The sequence below is a fragment of the Jatropha curcas genome, chromosome 3 (assembly GCF_041381405.1).
Source record: "Jatropha curcas cultivar XTBG-Jc1 chromosome 3, XTBG_Jcur_1.0, whole genome shotgun sequence".
In the NCBI taxonomy this organism is placed as follows: Eukaryota; Viridiplantae; Streptophyta; class Magnoliopsida; order Malpighiales; family Euphorbiaceae; genus Jatropha; species Jatropha curcas.
In genome coordinates this window covers 7,116,104-7,139,160 of record NC_143153.1, presented here as the reverse complement: position 1 = coordinate 7,139,160, position 23,057 = coordinate 7,116,104, and the positions used below count along the sequence as shown (strand labels likewise).

Here is a 23,057-nt window from a genome sequence, read left to right as displayed (position 1 = left end):
AGGCTTTGAATCCTAAATGTTACTATGATCTACTTACATGATTTTAGCTACAATTGCAAACGATTAGTTAGAATGGTGGTAGTTAATTACAACTGTGTGGTGATAGTGAAATTAAGAACCTCTTATCATATATAGCTTTTAAGTGCACATCTAATATGGATACCGGATACAGATTTGAGTTATCCTTCCTTAGGGCTGAAAAAAAAGATTTAATAATCAATTCAAAATCAAAATTATGACGACAATATTGAAAACAGAATTTCTGTTGCCTCTTTACCACAACTTCTGAACCAAACATGTCCTAGATGTCCACAAGTCCTCATAATGCCCTACGCTACTTGGGCCAAAAACGGAAAGAAATTTCTTGATCTGCTAATAAACCATTGATTCAGCAAGTTGCGTTGCATAATTTGTGTTGGAGAAAGCTTACAATTCGTTGCACAAACATGCACTAAGCAGACAAGTATAAATTTTCTACCAAGTTTGTTTGACAACATTACATGACGACTCCCATAAAGAGCATCAAAAACTGATCTGACTAGAGCAGAGTGTTTAGACAACAATCAAGAAGCCTAAACAATAAACCTTTACCAGAGAACCTGCTGCAAATAAGCTGATGTACCTGTTCAATTAAAATTAGAAATTCTCAAGTCTAAAAAAGCTAGGAACATGAAGGAATAATCGTAAAAGCAGAAAGACAAAGGAACAATCTTCTTTTCATCATTACAGGAAATAAATATTATCAGGTAGGAAATCTGACGCACTAGCTATTATAAATCAAATCCCTTATAATACACACACTTACACTTCAATGGCTGAAGGAGGAAAACAGAATGAGCCCAGAACCCAAAAACAGGATTAACCTGTTCCCTCAGAAACCTGCCTGTGCCTGCCCTGTTGATCAGATAGATAATACAAGAGACCCAGGGCAACAGGCCAAACAATTTCTATATCATAGCAATCAGGTCCCACCTCTTTATCATTCAGCTATTATGGGTAAACTCCAACATCTTACACACACTGAGGCTCTCAACTACCTGAAGTGGCACGAGGACTTGTCCCAGTGGTAATTGCTACAGAGGAGACAAACCTAGAGACAAGCACAGCCTCATTGCTTATGGCCTTCGAGGCAGCCACCTCCTCCAACCGTTTCCATGTTAGTTCTCTCCTCTCCTGCATTTCTTGCTCTTTGACTTCATCTTCTTGGAATTTAACCAAACACTCGTCAAAAAGCTCTTGATCAGCATCCGAGAAAATCTTCCTCACATTCAGTGTCAGGCTCTGAACAGCTTGGTTCCAGTGACCCCTCGTGTTTCTCTCCAAAGCTGGGAAGATTATAGGAAGTATTACTTTACGGTTTTGTGTGATCAAATTCCTTATGTGATCATTGTTCCACAAAAACAATGCACGTTCAGCCACCTGCCATGAAAAAACAAATTTAAAAATATCCATAAAAATCAAAATTCCTTCAGATAGATATTGTACGATATGGAGCCAACCCTGCGAACAACAAATATGTGCAATGTCTACAAGTAATATAGCTTTTATTGATTCTAGTACATCTGTGAAAATATTTACTGTGATAGACATGTCCCACTAACATCCACATGTTTCATCCTCCATTCAACAAACCAGGCATTTCTTTAGTATTAAAAACCTATATAATTCATATGAATGCAGATTCGACCTATCACCTTGTTCACTCAACTTAAACAAAAATATCCATTTTCTTGACAAAGAAAAAATTTGCTTTCCATTTATTTGCATCAGCCTTCTCTATGAAATCACCAGAGAACATTCATTTATAATTGCAGTCATACATAAATTTTGGTTTTAATGACATCACAGAAATCAGTAATTGCTGAACCCAAAATAAGAACTTGGAGTTAAAATTAATATCTACAGCACACCACACCCTTTCTCATAATCTAGTCCTGCGCTGAATATGAAGGCCAGGCTTTTTTGACAAAATTTAAGGGTTTTATTGCCAGCATGTAGGAACTAAGTTCATCCCATAGATTGTATGCACACCATAAGACAATTCTTCCTAGTTGTGGGGCATCTACTGTCCTCAAGAAAAGTAACGAAAGATTATTACAAGGTTATAAAAGCAGACCTATGACAGTCACTTGTTACTCGGGCAGCTTGGTTTAGGACGATGCCATTGATAACTTAATCAGAAAGAAGCATACTACTATTGAATAATGATGCATACAGCAGAAAGTAATGACTTAGTGGTCATCTATTGTTGGTAGGCCAGAGATTGACAGTTGCAACCTTCATCCACGGTTTCAATTTATTAGGCCATGCCAGAATAAGTCAAGGAAGGGTGTAAGCTTTGACAGGAAATAGAGAATAGGACAATAAAAAGTGGAGGGTGATTCCTTTTTGTATTATGTATGCCTGGTGCAAGCAAACTCGTTGGACTTTTGATGGAGTACAGGAACAAATGATCAAGCTGTTGTTTCCAAGGTCTTTGTACAGCATCTCTTTCCTACTGTCTGTTTTCATTATCAATATATTTAGCCCTTTAATAGCCTTTGAGTGGAAATTTATACTATTTCTTTCTTTTTTCCTTCCTTCATATTCAGCCTTCTGGTTGCTCTTGGGTAGTTTCCAAATGCTGTGTACTCCGGAACAATCTATGTCTTTCAATAAAAACTTTATTTTTTAATAAAGAGAGAAGCACTTTTCTAGTCATGAACCGATCCAAGAATAAATTCCAGCTCCAATATTAGGTTATACATTAGCAATATAATTGTCAATGTAAAATTAACCAAAACTTCGACCAGTGGGGTCTCTATCCCTACCCTTCAAAGAGTCTTTGAAGGAAAGTTAATGAAGGTATTCATTCTTACTGCAACAAGATTTTTAACAGTTATAGAAAGAAATAGTGTGAACACAGCGAAAGCTTATCACATTAAAAAATACTTCCAATTTCCATGTTAAAGTAGGCACAAAAACAATCAAACATCTTACTAATTTTTGCTAAAAGAAGAGGGGGGAGGGGGGTGGGGGGAGGGGAACCCCTGAAAGGACTTTACCAGAAAAGCAATGACATTAAACAAGGATAACTTTCAATCAGTGAAAATAATTAGTGCTCTGGCCACATGAATGTAACAAATATAAGTTTTAGAAGCTGCCTGCATATCACGCAGACAAATATAACAACATTGTATCATGTAGATAAATGAGGATATTTTCCCTCGTAGACATTATATGAAGCTCTATCCTACAAGCTCAGATTTAAAAGTAAAAAATAAAAAAAGAAAGAAAAAAGAAAAACAAATAAGAAAACTAGAGCAGTATCATTAGCAGGAATCAGGTACTGCTAACTCTGATACCATATCAAAAATGCTTTAGACAGTTTTATATCTAAAATCAAATGTCCAAAAACTACCATAAAGAAATAAAGTTGTTGTAGGATATGGACGTTATCATATCACCTATTGTTTCATAAAATTTACCTGTTACAGTAAGCACAGACATTTCAATACATTTTAAACCATCAGGAAAATGAAGATTATTTCATTTTAAATTCAAATGTCCTTGTGATAACAACAAAACTGAATCTTAATAATGGAAAATAAAAGAAGTTATAGTAGAAACTATATCAAATATATAAATTGAATAGGATCACATTATCATTGACAATTTAAGCGATCATCAGGCAATAGCAACAAAGGCCAGAAACATGTAAAATAAAACCATTCTAAATGAAGTACCTGAAAATGTGAGCTGTTGAGACAGCGACTAACTTGACGGAATAAGGGGATCATGCAACGCTGAAATTCTGCTGATTGAGTGGCCTCTAAAACCTCTTCCAACTCACCAAGGAACATAACCTCTTTGGAACTATTAGTTATGGGCCAATACCTTAAAAGACCTCGAATTACAGTATCAGCAAGCTTGAAATCTTTTTCCACAAACTGAGTAATACAATATGAAAGTTGTTGATGGTACATCGATACACACTTGGGCTTGTGAAGAGGAATCAAGGCTCGGACAAGGAAGAGCTTGTGCTCTTCTTTCAATGGCAAAGCAAACCCATTAATTATGCTGCCCAATATCTCAAGCAGTTCGGCAATCCCATTATGTCTCTCAGTCTCAAATATGAAACGATAAAAGATATTGTTTATAGCTTTTCTAATGAATGGCCTATGTACCATAAACTTCCCATAAATGCGATGCAGTATTGTCTTCAAATACTCCCTCTCCCTTTGATCCTCTGAATCAAACAAATCTAGCAGTCTCAACACAAATGAATGGTCAATGTATCTCTTCGCAAGCTTGGCATCAGTCTCTGTTGAAGCCACAAATCTAAGGAAAAACTCATACACAATTTGAAGATGAGGCCATGATGGCTCCATAGTCGGTTCATCCTCCTCAGGGTCATACATTTCTAGAATCTTATTATCATGATTTGATGATGGAAGCGTTCTAAACAAATTAGCCGCCGCCATTTTTGTTATCTCTTGCATTGTCACTTCATTGAACTTTGATGTAACAGAAGAGATATAATCAACAAGCTCAAGCAAGGTCTGCCTCTTAATGTCCTTCTCCTTAAGATTTTTAGAAGGATCATTAAAATCAAACACAACACAACACATGTTCAGCTTCCTAATAAAGAGACTCTGCTTCTCTGAACTAGAAACATCCCTGAAACTAGGCAGTGGCTCATAAACCCAAACAGCAGATACAGGTCCCACTTGACCCGCACCGGTAGCTGACTTTTTCCCTTGGATAGATTTGTTCTGTGTAGCCAGGTTCCCATTGTTAATGCGTGAAGCCCCCAAACCTGAATTCGAAGACCTTGAAGAATTCGATGGCTGCTTTGAAGTGTTTATGGAATTGGGTCCATGGGAAGAATTCAGAGACGAAAACGCATTGACCCCACCATCATTGTTCGAGTCATTATTCGATGATTTTGAGGGTTTTCGAGGTAGCTTACCCAATATCTGTTTGATCATATCGACTTGAAAAAAAAAGCCTTAACCCCCAAGCCAAGCGCTAATCCTAATTTTAGCTCAATAACAAATCAAAGCTCCCACCTCAAAGAACCTCAAAAACAAAGCATTTTCATATTTGATCGATAAACACCAATTCAAAAGAAAAACAACAAAAGCTATAGAAAAAACTCGACAAAAGTTATATAAACGAGTCTATCCATGCACCGGTCCATAACTCAAAGTTGCAATTACGAAATTTTTGTATACAGAAGGTTTTAAATTGAAGGGGTAAAAGAAGAGAGGAAACAAACTTACATTAATAAGATGATTAACGGAGAGATCTGAAAATGTGAGAGAAAACCCTAGAAATCTGAGCTTCTGGGATTTGATCTGCAATTGATAAACCCTAATATGCTTTTCTGTGCTTGCCCCCAATTGATTTAGCGAGAGAGAGAGGGAAGGGGGGAGAAACAGGGACAAGACCAGAAAAACAAAAGGAGAATCTAATAAGTTCTTAACAATTCAAAACAGAAAAGGAAAATTAAAAACATTAGCTTTACAAAACTAGCCAAAAAAAGAAAAAAAGAAAAAAAAGAAAAACCCTCTCTCTCTCTGTAAAACAAAATCTCCCTCCTTGCCTGGCTGTGTTGTTGATTAAGAAATCAGAAGTTATGAAATATAAATAATATTTTTAAAAAAATTTGGAAAATTGGAACCAGACCAGAAGGTGGTTTTGTTTTTTTTTGTCTAAAAAGGGTAGAATCGAGATTTTGTTAATTTTAATATTTTATGCCTTTTTTCCTTTTTTATTTATTTTTAGTTAATTAGTGACCAGTGATTGTGATGCAAATGGACCCACGTTCGTCACATATATCATGGATGTAGGTGTGGCCCCGTTTTCTCAAGTGTAGATTGGGTTGACTCGTTAATTGACCAAATTCTCCTGACCCTTTTCTTAGGTAACCCAGCAGATATTTTGTTCAGTTGTTCTGTTTCTATTTTTCCTTGAACTTAAATCCTTATCTAGATTTTAAGATATGAGGAAGACTAACCTCTTGTTCAGGTTAGTCGCTACTTACGATTGGTAGGTGCAAGTGACCGAGACAGAAATTAAATCAAAAGAAATTCAATAAAAAAAAATCAATAGCTAAAAAAGACAAAATTAAAAAATATTTACTATTTTAAAAGGTAAAATAAAAAAATTTCAGTATTTTATTTTAAAAAAATTTTGGTTGAAAGGGCGGGCCTCACGTTGCCCCTAACTCCATCAATATTAGCCCGTAATTGATAATCTATATATCTATGTATTATATATAGATAGACCTTCTATCTATATATAATATATAGAAACAGAAAAATCTATTTTAAATGACAGAGTCTCTCGAATTGCTAAATATGAAGAGAATAATTATATCTCTAAATGATGTCATATAAGAAGCGAAAAGGAAAAAAATAATATTAATAAGTAAAAACTATTTTATTTGAAAGTAAGAAAAGAATATAAGGGAAAACAATTACTAGAATTTTTATTTCAAATAAGAAGGACAACATAAAAATATAAAAATAAATTTGTAGAGAAAATTTAATTTAATTTTTCTTTTACATAAAAAAAACAAGTAATATAAATTTTTTTTCAAAAAAAAATTCAGTTATGAAATATGTTAATATTCAACGAATTGGTGATGTCTAATTTTTTTTGTTTCTTGTTCATTAGTTTTTTAGTCCAATAAACTCTCCCTCCCGTTTAGAGTTACGTTTTAACAAAAATTAATCATCTGAAGAATTTGCTTCTAATCCCAACTCTTTACTTTTTGTGTTTTCCTTCCTCTATTAATTTTATTTTTCTTTTATATCCAAAAAAAAAAGTAACATAAGTTTTTTTTCAAAAAAAAAAATTTAGTTCCTTCTCAAATTTTATTAGCCATAAAATACTATTAAATGACATTAATAATTTTCATTAATTATTGAGAAAAAAAGAAAAAAGAAATAAGAAATTTTTATATCAATAAATATTAATAATGTTATAATTTTTGTTAAATGATTGAAAATACTCTCCCTCCATAAACATAAATTGTTTAAAATTATTACACATGATTAATTAATTTTATTAAATTATCTTTCTCACATAATTACTCCAAGCTTGCACATTTTATTTAATATAAATATGAGTAAAATTGAAGAATTCTTCCTTTACTAATTACTCATATATATTCTCAAACACTGTATATTTGTTCTCCAAAGAATTATTTTAAAATGATTTTACATTTTTAGAGAGATAATTGAGAGTTAGCTGATTTTAATTTTTAGTTAATAAAAGCAAATTTATTTTTCTAAAAATCAAATCAGATAAGGCAATTCGGTGTGATTCAATTATTCAATTAAAACCATAATCTATGGAATCATTCATCAATAATTGAGAGTTAGTTGATTTTATTGTTCTATGGAATCCTAGCAACTGGAGGATAGAGCTTTCATATGCTTGATTTTTCTGTCGTACGAGGGAAATTGTGATGAGAGATTAGCTTCTTTTTCTTTTATCTTCTCGTAATAATCTATTTCTATATAATATATAAAAGGATAGTGTTTTGTTTATATGGAAGTCAAGTATAAGTACCAAAATTTGCCACTTGACAGTATTTTGAATTATAAAATGATAAATATTAGAAGCATATATAAAAAGAGAGTAATTTGCCTTATATGAAAGCCAAATGTAAGTAACATAATTTGCCACTTGATAATATTTTAAATTATAGAATAACAAATGTTAGAAGTATAAATGAGAAATGAAAAAGATAAAATTTCAAGCAAGTAATTTATTATTTGTTTATATCAATCCGTCTTTTCATTCCGCAAGATGGATATTAAAAAATAGATATTAAGAATGTATATACAGATATGTTTAGAAATTGGGCCACTTTACCCACTGAGGGTAGGGTGGATAGTATTTAAAAAAAATAAAAAATCGCTTCGCATATTCCATTTAATTCGATTCGATTTAGAATTAATTTTATTTTAGTTTATAATAGAAAAGAGTGTTTTTGTTGGTTTTACTCAACTTTCAGAATTCTAAATGAAGTTGTTGAACTGTGTTTTTTTTTTTTTAACAAAAAATTAAGTTTATTGATAACTGAATTGATCAATATCCAGCCTAGAGCTAACATCCTCCTATTTCAATTTATTTATCCTAGTTTTTATTAAAAAATCTCTCTTGGATGGAAAATATTTTAGAGTATGACAAAGGTGAATGACTTAATAAGGCTACCGAAATATGTCTTTAGTTGTAACGAGAGTATTTCCGAAATATGTCTTTAGTTGTAACGAGAGTATTTCCGATCATTTATTAATAAAAAAAGACAAAAAAATAAATTAAAAATTACTTTATTTTTTATTGGTAATAAAAAAATTTTTGATTGATTAGTTTGGTGTATCATGTATGGAATAGTCTCATATGCTAGGAGCTAGGTTGCACGGACACAGGACACGAGATTGGGGAAGGTACGGGATATGATAACTTTTTAAAAAGTAGGACTTGCATACGCTTAAGACACACTACACTAAATAAGTATAATATATTAATATTTCAAATAAATAAACAATCATTTGTAATAAATCATAAATAAAAAATAAAAAATGATTAATTTTTTTATTTAAATGTAATTAGTTAAATTCTCAAAATTATTACCGCTTATTGAAAAATGCATTAATAATGTGTGTGCATTTTTTATGCAGGTCATACCATGCATGACTTTTGATATTGCATACTTAGGTAAAAGGCTTCGCATGATACTTAAGAAGACACATTTTATCATTACAACTTTTTAAGCATGTCTCAATGAATCTTAGATACAATTATAATGCATTTATGGTCATTTTAATATACAATTTTGTTATTTTTGAATGAGGTCATAAAAAATTATTTCATCATTTAATATTGTTCCGCACATTGCGCTGATTCTAATACTAGTATTATTCATAATTAAGGATCAATTATCAGGGACGACAAATATAGACCGAGTAATAAACTATCTATTCTCAACATCAACTTCCATCTCCAATCTCTAAATCCTATCATAATACTTTATCAATCAGAGAATGTTACTATTTTTGTTATATTCCATGTCATTTTCGTAAGATATTTAGATCCAATCTTTCTAATCCTTCAACCAAAAAATTCATTTTCCTATCACAAAACTCAACAGTTTAGGATACTAAATGTCCGTTGCCTACAAATATCTAAATAGGCAACCATATGCTTTTTCGTACCCTATGCATATTCGTTTAAAACATAAAACTACATTTAAAGAAAAAATAAAAGCATTTATTCAAAGGGCAAGACTACTGTACAGAAACAAGAAATTACGTATTGAAAGTAGTTATCTTCCATTAGATTTAAATTATCTAAACGTGGGCCATCAAATTTAAATTCCTTATTCATATATTATCTATATATATATTATATATAAATGTGGGAATGAGGAAAAGGGGAATAATGAGATTACCTATAATAACCTCAGTAAAAGTTTAGAAATCCTAAAATATCCTTAGTTATAGCCAATTCAAAAATTATATTTTATACCAATGAGTATTAGGATCAATGGTTTGACACTTTTTTTTTAAGTGAAGTCGAGAGTTCGATTCTCATGCATGTTGCAAATACTCGTAAAGAATAATTTATCCCTTCTGCAAATATTTTATTATTTGATTGGAGATAATTTTTAAAAATTATTTTTTTAAATAAATATATATAGATAATAAAAAAAAGTGTACTCTTCTTTTTCTTTTATTTGGTGAGGATAGAACACTTCTTTTATATAATTTTTTTATTAATTAATTAACTTATTTATATATTTATTTTAAATTTGCAACTTAGAAAAATAGACAAACAAAATTAGATGCTAGCATTATTTGCTATAATTTTCGTTTATTGACTTTGCTACAATTTTTTGTTTTGTCTATTAGCATCAAATTTCATTATATTACAGCATTTCCAGTTAAAGAAAGAGTTGATTTTTGAAATTTAAATTGGTAACTTTTTATAATATAATTTATTCTTTATTATATGTTGAGTTCCAAAGGAGTTTTATTCTTAATAATAATTTTTTTATTTTATTTTTCGTTACTAAATTAATTTGTAACTGCTATCACTTTAATTTAGTAAGAGATTTATATTTTCCTTGCAATAAATAGATGGTCTCTTGATGATTAAATATTTTTAATTTTTTAATATTTTTTTTATTATATTCTAAATCTGTTTGACTTGAAAGAAAATAGTATTTATAAAACTGGAAAAAACTAGAACTATATATTTCTGTTTTGGGTCACTTTTTGAGGTTTCAAGAATTTGTGTGTGTGCATATATTCATTTCTCTAATGTATTGAGCAAGTAATACTGTCACTATATCTAAAGTAATTACCATTATTAAAGTAATTACCAAGCACTAAAGAATAATTTATTATTATTTTTCATTATAGTTGTTTATAGTTATTGATTCGGGATTGACGGTAGGAGGTTGGAGATTGAGTGATGATTTGATTTTCTTTTTGGGCACTTAATAAGGTTTTAGGAATTTGTATTTATAAATTAGGGACTGAAGGTTTAGATCTAGGGATTGGATTAAATTTTATTTTAAGACCATTTCATGATAAATAAAATAGTTAAGTATATAAAAAGTAGGATTACAAGTAGCTTGTATGACAAAGTCCAAAACAAATTAAGCAATTATATTTATTTTAATCTAAAAAAAAATTTATGCTATAATATTATATAGATAAAAAAATAAAAGGAGTACAAATATATAATGAGTGTAGTCAATCAACGTGCAAGGCACGTCATAAAAAAAGACTAGTGATATATAAAAGCAGAGAAGGCTATCTTAAATAACAACCAAGTGTAAGGAGCACAGTTATTTATTATAATTGTAAGAAGATAAGTTGTAATGACAGCAATTATAAAAAGATAAATTATTTTATATTTTCAGATAACGTCATATAGGAGGGGAAAAAAAGAAAACTAAATTAATATTAATAAGCAAAAACTATTGTATTCAGAAATAAAAAGTAATATAAGGGAAAATAATTTTGATAATTTTATCTTCAAATTAGAAGGAAAATAAAAACTATAAAAAAATTTATACAGTTTTATATCCAAAAAAATAAGTAACATAAGTTTTTTCTGAAAAAAAATTTAGTTCCTTCTTATTTTTTTTTTATCATTCATTAATAAAAAAAAGACACAAAAATAAATTAAAAAAACACTTCTTTTTTTCTTGGTAATAAAAAATCTTAATTGATTAGCTTGATGTATGAGTAGTCTCATATACCAGCAGTTAGGTTGCACAGAGAGGAGATAAATTGTTCTAGTTTTGTTTAGGATAGAACAAACAATAGACAAAAAAATGGACAAAAAAAATTAGCTTCATGGGGATAGAATTATGCGATACAATAATTTTTAAAAAAGTAAGATATCTACACGCTTAGGACACACTATACTAAATAAGTATAATAAATTAATATTTCAAATAAATAAACAATCATTTATAATAAATTATAAATATAAAATAAAAGAATACTTAATTTCTTATTTAATATAATTAGTTATCACTGTTGGAAAATACATTAATAGTGTGTGTGAGTTTTTTGATACATGTCATACAAGGGGTGTCAAAATGATCATGACAATTGAACACGATTCGCCTAACATGCAAAATAAATGGATTGTGGTTGAGGTTAAATGGGTTATGTCATAAACGAGGTACCCATTTATGACACAAATATAAATGTGTCGTGCCACTGGTTGATACGTGTGTTAAGCAAGTGACTCGTTTTTTAAGAGTAAAAAGGTAATTTTTGTGTTAGATATAAATACTCAAACTAAAACCTATTTAAATTTTATTGTTATATTAATTTTTTAATTTAGTTATGAATCTTGAAGAATTTATGCATTTTATATGTAAAAATTTATTTTTAAATATAATTGAAGTTAGATAGATTAAAATTTAAAAATACTATAAGCAAGTTAAGTGAGTTATATATAGATCAATACGACTCACTTAACCTGTTTATGATATTAGGTGAGTTAAACGTGTCATATTCATGTCATCTGCCTAATTTTTGTGTCGTGTTCGTATCAATGTTATAAGAGATTGTTTCATTCTTTAATATTACTCCACGCATCACGGAGATTCTAGCACTAGTTATAATAAAAAACTTGTTTTGCCAATCAATGTCAGAAATTCATCAACAAAAAAATATCAAATATTCTTTTTATAAATAATTAAAATTTTAAATTTTAAAAAATTATTAAACTAATATTTACCTTCTAAAATGAAATAAAAAAATATGTTTGCCTTATAAGACCATTATGCAAATATTATTTTAAGTTTATCTTCTTGCTGACGATAATAAGATTAATCATCTATTGATTTATTATAATTTATTTATTATAAACTTGACTCTATAAAAATAATCATCTATTGATTTCAAAATACTAATAAGATTAATCGAACACATCAATAATAATTGTATTATCCTAATATAAATTTAAAATATAATGATTGAAAATTGAATTTATAGCACTCGTCTTAATTTTAAATTTTAAAATTTAATATTTGTACTTTTTAAAATTTTATTGTAAAATCCATAGACATAATCAATTACTTAAAAATATAAGTTTAAAACTTACTTTCATATTAGAATTAATTATAAATTATATGACCCATACTATAAATTTTTTTAATATGTGTTAAGATCATTTATAGGTTTTTATAAAAATAATTATCTTAAAATGTTATTTATTGTGTTTAAAATAATTTCAAATATCCATTTATATTAAAATCATGTTTTAATCATCCACTTTCAGTTGCAATCAATAGAAATATCTCATTATTAATTTAGTGTTATGTAATATATATATATATATATATGATCTTAGAACAGTTCATTGCGTTTTAGGGAAAAAAAGATTTTCTAAATGCTTAAAAAAGAAAAAATATATAATCATATGACCTGCCTAGTAAGTTAGCATGTCTAAATGACACGCAAAGAGAGTTCTCTATCTATACCAAAATTTTGAATTTTGAATTCTATATTGTAGTAAAAGTAGTCATGGCCATATTACGGTTCCGGAAACTGGAACTGTCGGTTTGAACCGGCCCAGAACCGTAACCGGAACTGGTGAGAATCGAAACCGGGACGAACCGGAACTGGAACCGGAAAAATCCGGTTCGGTTCCAGTTCCAGCAAATGAGGAACCAGAACCGGCGGTTCCAGAGAACCGGTCGGAACCGGACTGGAACCGCCGGTTCTCCGTCTGGTTAGAACCGCCGGTTCTAGCCGTTGTAACTGTCAGATTTTTACAGTTTTTTTTTTTAAATTTGTTGTGAAATGTCTTAATTACCCCTCCCAACAGCCATAAACGGCTATATAACGGCTAGTTTCAAGGGTATTTTTGGAAAAATGAATTTTTGAATTTATTATAAATACCTCATTTTATTTACAAATTCATTACAAAAAAAATCTCAACTCTCTCTACTTACTCTCTCTACAATATACTACACTCTCTACTTACTCTCTCTACAATATACTATACTCTACTCTATATTATTCATTTATTCTTCTCTACTCTACAATCTCTCTTATTAAGTAATTATTCTCTCTAATTTTTTTTATTCAATTTTCCAAATTATATTTTATTATCATATAATGGCAAGTGGAGGAAACTCAAATTCGGGTAAGGGCAAGGGAAAAATTGGAGAATCATCTATCCCTACAAACGACATCTATGATATGATTCCCGACCAATTTAATTTTGAGGGTTTTCCAAATGAAAATTTGAATATTCCAACTCAAGCATCCGAATTTAATGAGCAATTTCAATAAGATGAAGAGCAAGAGCAAGAGCAACGAGCAAAAATTGTTACAAGAGCAAGACAAAGTTCCGACATATTCTCCATTCATTTCACAAAAAAATTCAAAGGTGAGAAAATGTACGATGTAATTTACAATTATTGTGGAAAATCTTATAAATTTAAACAAGCGGACGGCTATGGATCATTTTGGAAGCATTTGGAGGCAAAACATCCAACAAAAATAAGAGTTGATCGGTCTCAACAACAAATTTCCGGGTACGCTTCTAACCTTTCTTTATTTAAATATTCTGAAAAAATACAAAAAGAAGAATTAGCAAAAATGATTTCTATGGAACATTTATCTTTTAGTTTTGGTGAAAAAGTAGGTTTTAATAATTATTGTCAAAAAGCTTTAAATCCTCGTGCTAAAAGAGTACCAAGAAATACTGTAAAACGAATTATTATTTCTTTATATAACAAAGGAAAAAAAGAGTTAGAGCTTTTATTTTCTCAATTGAAAATTCGTGTTTCAATTTGTTGTGATGTTTAGAGTGATCATTGGCAAATGCATTCTTATATGGGTATTACATGTCATTGGATTGATGATGATTGGAAAATTCAAAAAAGAATTATTGGTTTTCGTGTTTTTGATGATAAACATACTGCAAATAATATTTATAGAGTAATTGTTTCAATTTTAGATGAATATAAGTTGACAAAAAAAATTTTTTCAATTTCATTTGATAATGCTTCTGCAAATACTAGATCAATTATTGAACTTAAAAAAATTTGTGAACCAAATATTGGTGGTAAATTTTTTCATATAAGATGTGCATGCCATGTTTTAAATTTATGTGTACAAGATGGTTTAAAAATTCTTGATTTTTTTATTTCTCCAATTAAAAAAGTTATTTCATATTTATGGACACATCCCCAAGTGATGAAAAGTTGGGCTAAGTTTTGTAAAGAAAATAATAAAAGACCAAAACGTTTTCCAAGGGATGTCCCAACTCGTTGGAATTCAATATATGAATTACTAATCGAGTCTTTTTCTTATAAAGAATTATTATGCTTTTTTGTTACTAATAATATTGAGGATATTAATTTTTATCCACAAAATTGGGAGATTTGTGCAAAAATTTTAGATATTTTAAAAATTTTTAATGATGCTACTTATAAATTTAGTGGGGTTTATTATCCCACATCTAATTTATTTTTACCTATGTGTATTAATATTATTACTGCACTCCAAGAATTTCAAAATGATGATTTATTAAAAGATTGTATTTTTTCAATGAAAAAAAAATGGTTATCTTATTTTAAAAATATACCACCTCTTTATCTTGTTGCTATTATATTTGATCCTAGATGTAGAATGGATGTTTTATGTGATTATTTGACTATTTATTATGATGTATTAAATCTTGATGTAGAAGATAATATTAATATAAATGTAGTAATGCATGAAGTTAAACAAAATATTATGCAATTATATAATGAATTTGTTCAAGTTTCTACTTCATCTACTTCTACTTCTACTTCTTCTCAATCTAATATTCCACAATTTCCAACACAAAGGGTAAGTGGTGTTGGTGTTGCTCAACAAGTTTTATTACAAAGACAAAAAAGAACAAGGGAATCCAGTTCTATTTCTGAATTTGATAATTATTTAACAACTTCTTTTGAGTTTGGTGACGATTATGCAGATACAGATTTTCCAATTTTAGATTGGTGGAGTCGTCACGCAAATACTTTTCCAATTCTTTCTTTACTTGCAAAACAAATTTTAGCAGCTCCGGTCTCCACTGTTGCGGTTGAGCAAACTTTTAGTCAAGGAGGAAACATATTTGATGAAACACGATCTCGTATGACACCCGATTCACTAGAAGCACAAGCATGTGTGGATGATTGGACCAAAGCCGAACTAAGAGCCCAAGAAAATCCAAAAGAAAATGAAGATTTATTTGATTTATACGATAGGTCCTCAACGGGAACATCAACCGGTGGTGCAAATAGCGATTAAGGTAAAAGGGGTGAAATTGATATAAGGTAAGTAAGAACTACGTGAGCTTTGATTTCTCTAAACCCCAAGAGGATACGTAGGCAACTTAATTTTTTTTTTAAACAAAAAAAAAAATTAAGTTCAAGCCCAATTTTTTTTTAAATTATGTTCAAACTTTAAAAAAAAAAATTCAGTTGAAATTTTTTTTTAAAAAAATAATTATGTTCAACACTCAACAATTCAAGTCTTTAAAAAAATAAATTTAATTGAAGTATTTTTTAATTTTTTAGGTGTATTTTTTAATTTTTTATGTTCAAATAATTTTTTTTAAACTGGTCTTCAAAATTTAAAATTTTTTAGGTGTATTTTTTAATTTTTTATGTTCAAATAATTTTTTTTAAACCGGTTTCAAATTTTAAAAATTTTTAGGTGTTTTTTTTATTTTTTATGTTCAAATAAATTTTTTTTTAAACCGGCATTCAAAATTTAAAATTTAAAATTATGCGATTCGCCGGAAAACCAATCGGAACCGTCGGTTTTGAATCGGATCGGAACCAGAACCAGACCTTTTCGGTTCGGTTCCGGAACCGGAACCGGTTCCGGTTCCGTGGCCAAGTCTAAGTAAAAGTCCTATTCAAATATAAAAAGAAAAAAAAAAAAAAAGATGAAAATGATACGAGTACCAAATAAATGGGAATGGCCAGCGGCGTTCCATCTTTGAAGTGCAGTCATGTGAGGCGAGACCTTAGTGTGGTTGCTCATAATTTAGCAAAGCTTTCTATTTCTAATATCCTAGATGATGCTATTTGGTTTGAGGAAGTTCCTCTTGCTGTTTCTCCTTTTGTTGCTTTGGATAATTCTTTTATTGTTTAAAAAAGTATTTTCCATTCTAAAAAAATAAATATATGGGAGTGGCCACCGGACTGATTTCAACATGAACAAAATTGAAATCGACTAAAAATTTATAGTTCAAAAGCCAACATAAAATCAACGGTCTACCCGGATTTCGATCTATTACATAAAAATAAATAACAATAATAATCAATATTATTAAATCCAGTCTGGATATTGACCTGACTAAAAAAACTGGGTGAATAGGTGTTTATTTATCTAGTAAGTTAATGATTCAATTGATGAGTCATAAAATATTATACTAATTAAATAATTATAATTAAAAGTAATTTTAATATATTAAAAAAATTAAAAATATAAAAAATTGGTTTTGACCGATCGAGTATGTATGGTCCGATCGATTCAATCACATGTCAGTTAATTCAATTCAATTATTTTCCTTAAATGGTTTAAAAGCAAAATTAGTCCGAATTTAATACAGGTTCACCAATTCTCTATTAACTCTTCGGATCAGATTTAATAACTATGATAATAATAATAAAGAATTGAATATAAGTATAATTTTTTATTATAACAAACATATACAATTTATTATGATGGCTAAGGTTGACTTCCATTAAAAGTTAGGATTCCTTGGTTTTAAATATTTAATATTTAATTGTTTCCTTTTTGATAAATTTATTTAATTTTTTTATTTACTATGAGTGACTTGCTACTAAAAGCTAGATTCCTTATTTTTAGAATTGTACTTTTATTCTTAAATTTTTAAAATTACTGAACATATTTAATTCCTTTACATTTTAATAAATTTATTTAATTCTTTATATTTACTAAAATTGACTTATTAAAGGTTAGAATCTTATTTTAAAAATTATTATTTTCCTTTTTTTTTTCATGTCTAATTACTTCAGATAGTTACTTTTTTATTTTTTTAATAAGCCCAATATTTGACGTATTCATTTTGTTTTTTATTATTCTGTTGAATATGATTAGCAGTTTGCAATTATTCATAATTTAAATTATTTTTAATTTATAAATAGAAAGAATATGATAAAATTAGTAATCATGATAGATATATTATCAATTGGGTTTTCTAAACAGTGATTGCATAATTCATAACCTGGGTATCTCAAATGCGTAGATCTAATTGGTTGCACTTCACGCTCTAAATTTTTTTGATGATTTAATCAATCTTTTTTGGAGGAAATAGGATATCTCAATAAGAGGAGAGAAGGGGAAATCCCTTATGACCCAACTAATTTTTGGAGAATACTTTTCACGGTATTTATACTCGTTGTTAATACTTGTAATTTATTATTTTTAATAATAAATTTGAGGATTCCTAATTGAATGTAAATATTAGTTCTTAGCAATATTCTTTTTTTGGTTTAAATTTCAATGTTGAGATATAATTTTTTAAAAAAATTTTAGTATTAAATAGAGATGATATTCATCATTATAATAATTGAATTCAAATATTAGTTATTTAATATTATAATTTAACTAATGTTAGAACTCGCGTCATGTGCGAAGTAATATTAAAAGATGAAATAATCTTTTATAACATCATTCAAAAATAGTAAAATTATATAATAAAATGATAAATTATTCTATCCGTACGTTCCTGTATCTTGTGCCTTGTATTTGTAGAACCTAACTCTTGGTATATGAGACAACTCAATACCGTAGCTAATCAACTGAGTTTTTTTTATTACCAATAAAAAATAAAGCGTTTTTTTAAAATTTATTTTTGTGTCATTGAAATAAGAAATTAAGTTATTTTTTATATTTATAATTTATTATAAATGATTATTTATTTATTTAAAATATTAATGTATTACTTATTTAGTGTAGTGTGTTCTAAGCGTATAGATATTTTACTTTTAAGAAATTATTATACGTACGTTCTCATATCCCGTGTACATGCAATATACCTTCTGGTATATGAAACTACTCGATACACCAAGCTAATCAACCAAGGTTTTCTTTATTACCAACAAAAATGAAGTATTTTTTTTTTTAAATTTGCTTTTTGTGTCATTGAAATAAGAAATTAAGTTATTTATTTATTTTATGTCTATAATTTATTATAAATGATTATTTATTTATTTGATGTATTACTTATTTAATGTAGTGTGTCACGAGCATATGGATATCCTACTTTTTAAAAATTGTCGTATCCGTACATTCTCGTATCTCATATTCCGTGTTCGTGGAACCTAACTCTTGATATATGAGACAACTCAATACACAAGCTAATAAATTGAGGTTTTTTTTTTTATTACTAATAAAAAATGAAGTGTTTTTTTTTAATTTATTTTTGTGTTATTGAAATAAAAAATTAAGTTTTTTTTATTTTATGTTTATAATTTATTATAAATGATTGTTTATTTATGTAAAATATTAATGTATTCTTATTTAGTATAATGTGTCGTAATATGAATATGCTACTTTGAAGAGATGCTAAAAAAATAGAAGACACGTTTTTTCAAAAAAAAAAAAAAATAGAAGACACGTAAATTTTATGTTTACCTCTAACTGTTTAGTCATGTATCAAAAATGATTTACTAACTTATAAAACTTCTCATTTATGTAAGTTATTCAGTTAATAAAACATTTCTTGTTTCTTAATTACTTGAGATATTGGAGAAAATTGAAAATCATTATTTTAATTTTAGATAAAATTGAATATTCTTAACCCGGTTACTATTTTCTCATATAGTCGTTGACTGGACTCTCATTCACTAATGAAATTAGGACTGTAAACAAGGATAAAATGAGACTTACAAATACACCTGTCATCATCCAAAATGAGTGAATGAGTTTCTGATGGACGAGAATCAAGAATGTATAATCCAATTGGAGTAGCCAACATGAGTAACCCAATTGAAATAGCCAACGCTAGGTTCGATAAACGATCAACAATAGTGTTAGCCTCCCAGAACACATGACAACCTTGCACTTCAATCTTACTGCAGTAAAGCTCCACAAATTTGCACTAATTATTAGTGCAAGTGTTGTAAATAGAGGTGACGATATCCTTCTAACCAAGTTAATTAGAATCCTTTATAAACTACCAACGATTCTGCCAAAAATGTTGAACAAATGTTGATATCAACCGCAAAATCTGTCTTCCATCTCCTCATATGATCACGAATGACTCACCTCCACTAGTTAAATCATAATTCCCTTTAAAATAATCATCTATGTTTAGGATAATTTAAGAAAGTTTTGAACCATTTAACCATCTCGATAATATATATATATATATATATATATATATATATATATATTAATCGGGACAAATATAGAAATTGCCTTCCTTATACACATCGACCATAGCGATTTTTAAAGAAAGATTAACAAAGATATTTAATGAAAAAAAAAATATGGGTCTAAGTTTGACTTCCTTTGCTACCTTTAAGTCCTTCAAGTCAAAGGGAAGAGAGAGCATATATATTATTATGAAAAACAAAGAAATTGAAATTCTCATTCAACATATAGAGAATAGTACGCGGCACTAATCAAACGTGGATAATGACTAAAGTGGTAAACCTAATACTAAATTCTAAGCAGAGCATGACATTTTTTTTTTCCTTAAAAAAATTTCAACATTCCTAATTATATATGCCTGTTCTTTTAGTAATAATTAATTTAAAAATATTGATCTTGTGACACGTGAAAATACTATCTCATACAGACTCAAACAAATTAGACTATCATAATATATATTCTTTGTACAAGAATTTTCTCATAATCATTCAAAAGTCACCAATTTTCTCATTAAAATAAAAAAAAAAAAAAGTTGAGTGAGACCATCAAATCTCTGGTATGCATATATTTTCATAATTTTGCTTGAACCTGTTTAAGTATTTATTGTGATAAAAATTATTACAAATATAGATAATTGCTATAACATAGCCGATGGTTGAAAATTAAATTAAATAGCTAATTAATAAAATAACTAAATCGAATGTATATACCTTAGAACTGCTAACCAAGCTCGTAGCAATTGTAAATAACCATTTAAGTCTTTTTTCATAAGATTAAATGACAACACAAATCCAGAATCGTTAATTGAAATCTTTTTATAATTATAACAGATAGCATTAGGTGAAAAAGATGCAAGACAAAGAAGAAAGTATCATAAATCCTAAAATAGAATGTTATTGCACAACTAATAGCAAAAACGAAGTTGCCTTCATTGTTTTTAAATTGAATAACAATAAATTTCTTGTTTTTAGCCAACAAAAAAAAAAAAAAAAGAATAAGAAATTTCTTTTCTAATCATTCAAGTCTGTTCGGTTGGTTTACTATATACTGCTCAAAGATATTGTCAATTCTTTTTTTTTTTTTGGACTTGACTTAATTTCGTATTAAATAGTAGAATGTATCGCTTCCTTTGAACAAAACTTAATAAGATTGATTTCTATGTACAAGATTGTTTTCTTGTTGAATAAGATAAATCTTTATAATTAGAATAAGAACTTCTATAATAAGGATTCAAAATATAATATTGATTTCTTGTTGAATAAATTAATCTAATTTTAATTAAATTGAAAAATATGCAATAATTATATATCATAGATAGATAGTCATTCTCTCTCTTTTTTGCAAAACCTAAAATCTAAAAGCTCTTTTTCCTTCCTCCACTAGTGGCCACCAATGAGCTCTCACCGTGGTCATCCCTTTCTTTTTTTGTTTTTTTCTTTTTTTTTTGAAATAATCCTCAGATAATCTGATTTATTATCACCCAAATATTAAAATTTATCGCTGTCTATATCTTAATATTGTTCTTAGATCTAATTTTGAGTTATTGTTATTACCATTATGATGATTAGGGATGATCATGGATTGGATTCGGATCGAATTATGCAAAATCTATATTTGATCCGCAAAGATATTCTCATATATCCATGTCCATATCCGCTCCACTCGAATTCAGATCGTTGGATGTCGGAGCAGATCGGATATTATCCGTTTTTATTATATTTAAAAGAAAAAGAAAAAGAAAATAATAATTTAATAAAAAATTATATTATTTATTGCGCTTGAAAACACAAAAATTCTTAACAATAATTGAAAATATTGTATACTGTAACAACTAGAAGAGATTTTAAGAATTATTAAGCGCAAAAGAAATCATGCTAAGTCATAATGTTCGACTTATATTCTTTTATTTGAAGTAGAGATTAAAAAAAATATGAAAACGGTGAAAGAGTTGGAGATTTAAAATATAAATGAAAAAGAAAGAAGGAAGAGAAAAATAAAGGCAATTGCACATCTAGAATTAGAATTAACAATTTTAGAAATATAAGAAAAAAATAAAATTATCTTTTACAGATCAAATTCGGATCAGATTATGTTATATCCGTATCCGATCCATATCCGTGTGGATCTTATTTTAAAAATCCATATTCGATCCACCACTATTCGGATTGGATTTTATCCGCTCCATTTGAATTTGATCGGACTAGATATCTAACGGATAGGGTCATTTGATCATCCATAATGATGATTTTGTATAGGTCTTTTATTATTTGGATAGTTATGCAGAAAGAAGTGTAGATCTGACCTCCAATAGAAGAAAGAATAACAGAAAGAATAAAAGAAAGAAATTTGAAGCTAATCAGATCGGACTTGTAGAAAGATCATAGAGTCGAGCAGTGACCATGAATAACCACCAAGTGGAGCAAGTGATCGCCTATGTCACAAATAATATACTCTATCAACTCGATCAGATACTTCAAACAAAGATTGTATTTTTTTATTCTTTGTATAAATGGTTTGTTATTAGTCTTTCTATACAAAAATATAAAAACATATTGATCTATATTCCATATTTGTATACAGTTTTTGTTAGTTATATGCTCTATAGCCAATTTGATTGGTTATATTTTGAATATTCATGTAATCAATATTTTATTATTAATAACAAATATTTATTTATCTTTTATATTCTATTTATTGAATCTTGGTAAAAGATAAAATCCATGACACAATATTGTTTTGCAAAATAAATTATAATGTGGTTATAATTATGAGTTTTATTTTGCATTAAAGCAATGTCTCTAAATATTTCTAGTTAATGTTCTCCTCATTAATGGACGATGATTAGAGCTGTTGAGCCTCATACAAATTATATTTTAGGGAAGTAGTTGTTCTCATAAGCTAGATATATGTGATAGCTAGAACTAAAATGTAGGTGCTTGTTATTTTGAACAAGTCCATTGAATCGACCTACATGAGACTACATGAGAATTCCATAGACAGAGTTACATGTGTCTATGGAATACTAAGTGATGGTTATGTAAGTGATCCTTTAACTTGAAATTACAAAGCTATCTTGTATGGGGATGATTACGTTTTGATCCTTCGTTCACATTATTTATTTATAAATAATAAGCA

The 23,057-nt window shown here is 28.4% G+C and overlaps 1 protein-coding gene across 1 annotated transcript; it reads right to left on the bottom strand.

Moving 5' to 3' along the window:
* Positions 1 to 696: 696 nt before the first annotated feature.
* On the bottom strand, positions 697 to 5,625 carry LOC149497440 (Protein phosphatase 2A regulatory B subunit family protein). The gene is made up of 2 exons (XM_089719627.1): positions 3,726 to 5,625; positions 697 to 1,419 (listed from the first exon to the last, which is right to left on the bottom strand). Exons 1-2 carry the CDS (start codon positions 4,968 to 4,970, stop codon positions 1,030 to 1,032), a joined length of 1,635 nt encoding a protein of 544 aa, XP_089575753.1. The 5' UTR covers positions 4,971 to 5,625; the 3' UTR covers positions 697 to 1,029.
* Positions 5,626 to 23,057: the final 17,432 nt, after the last annotated feature.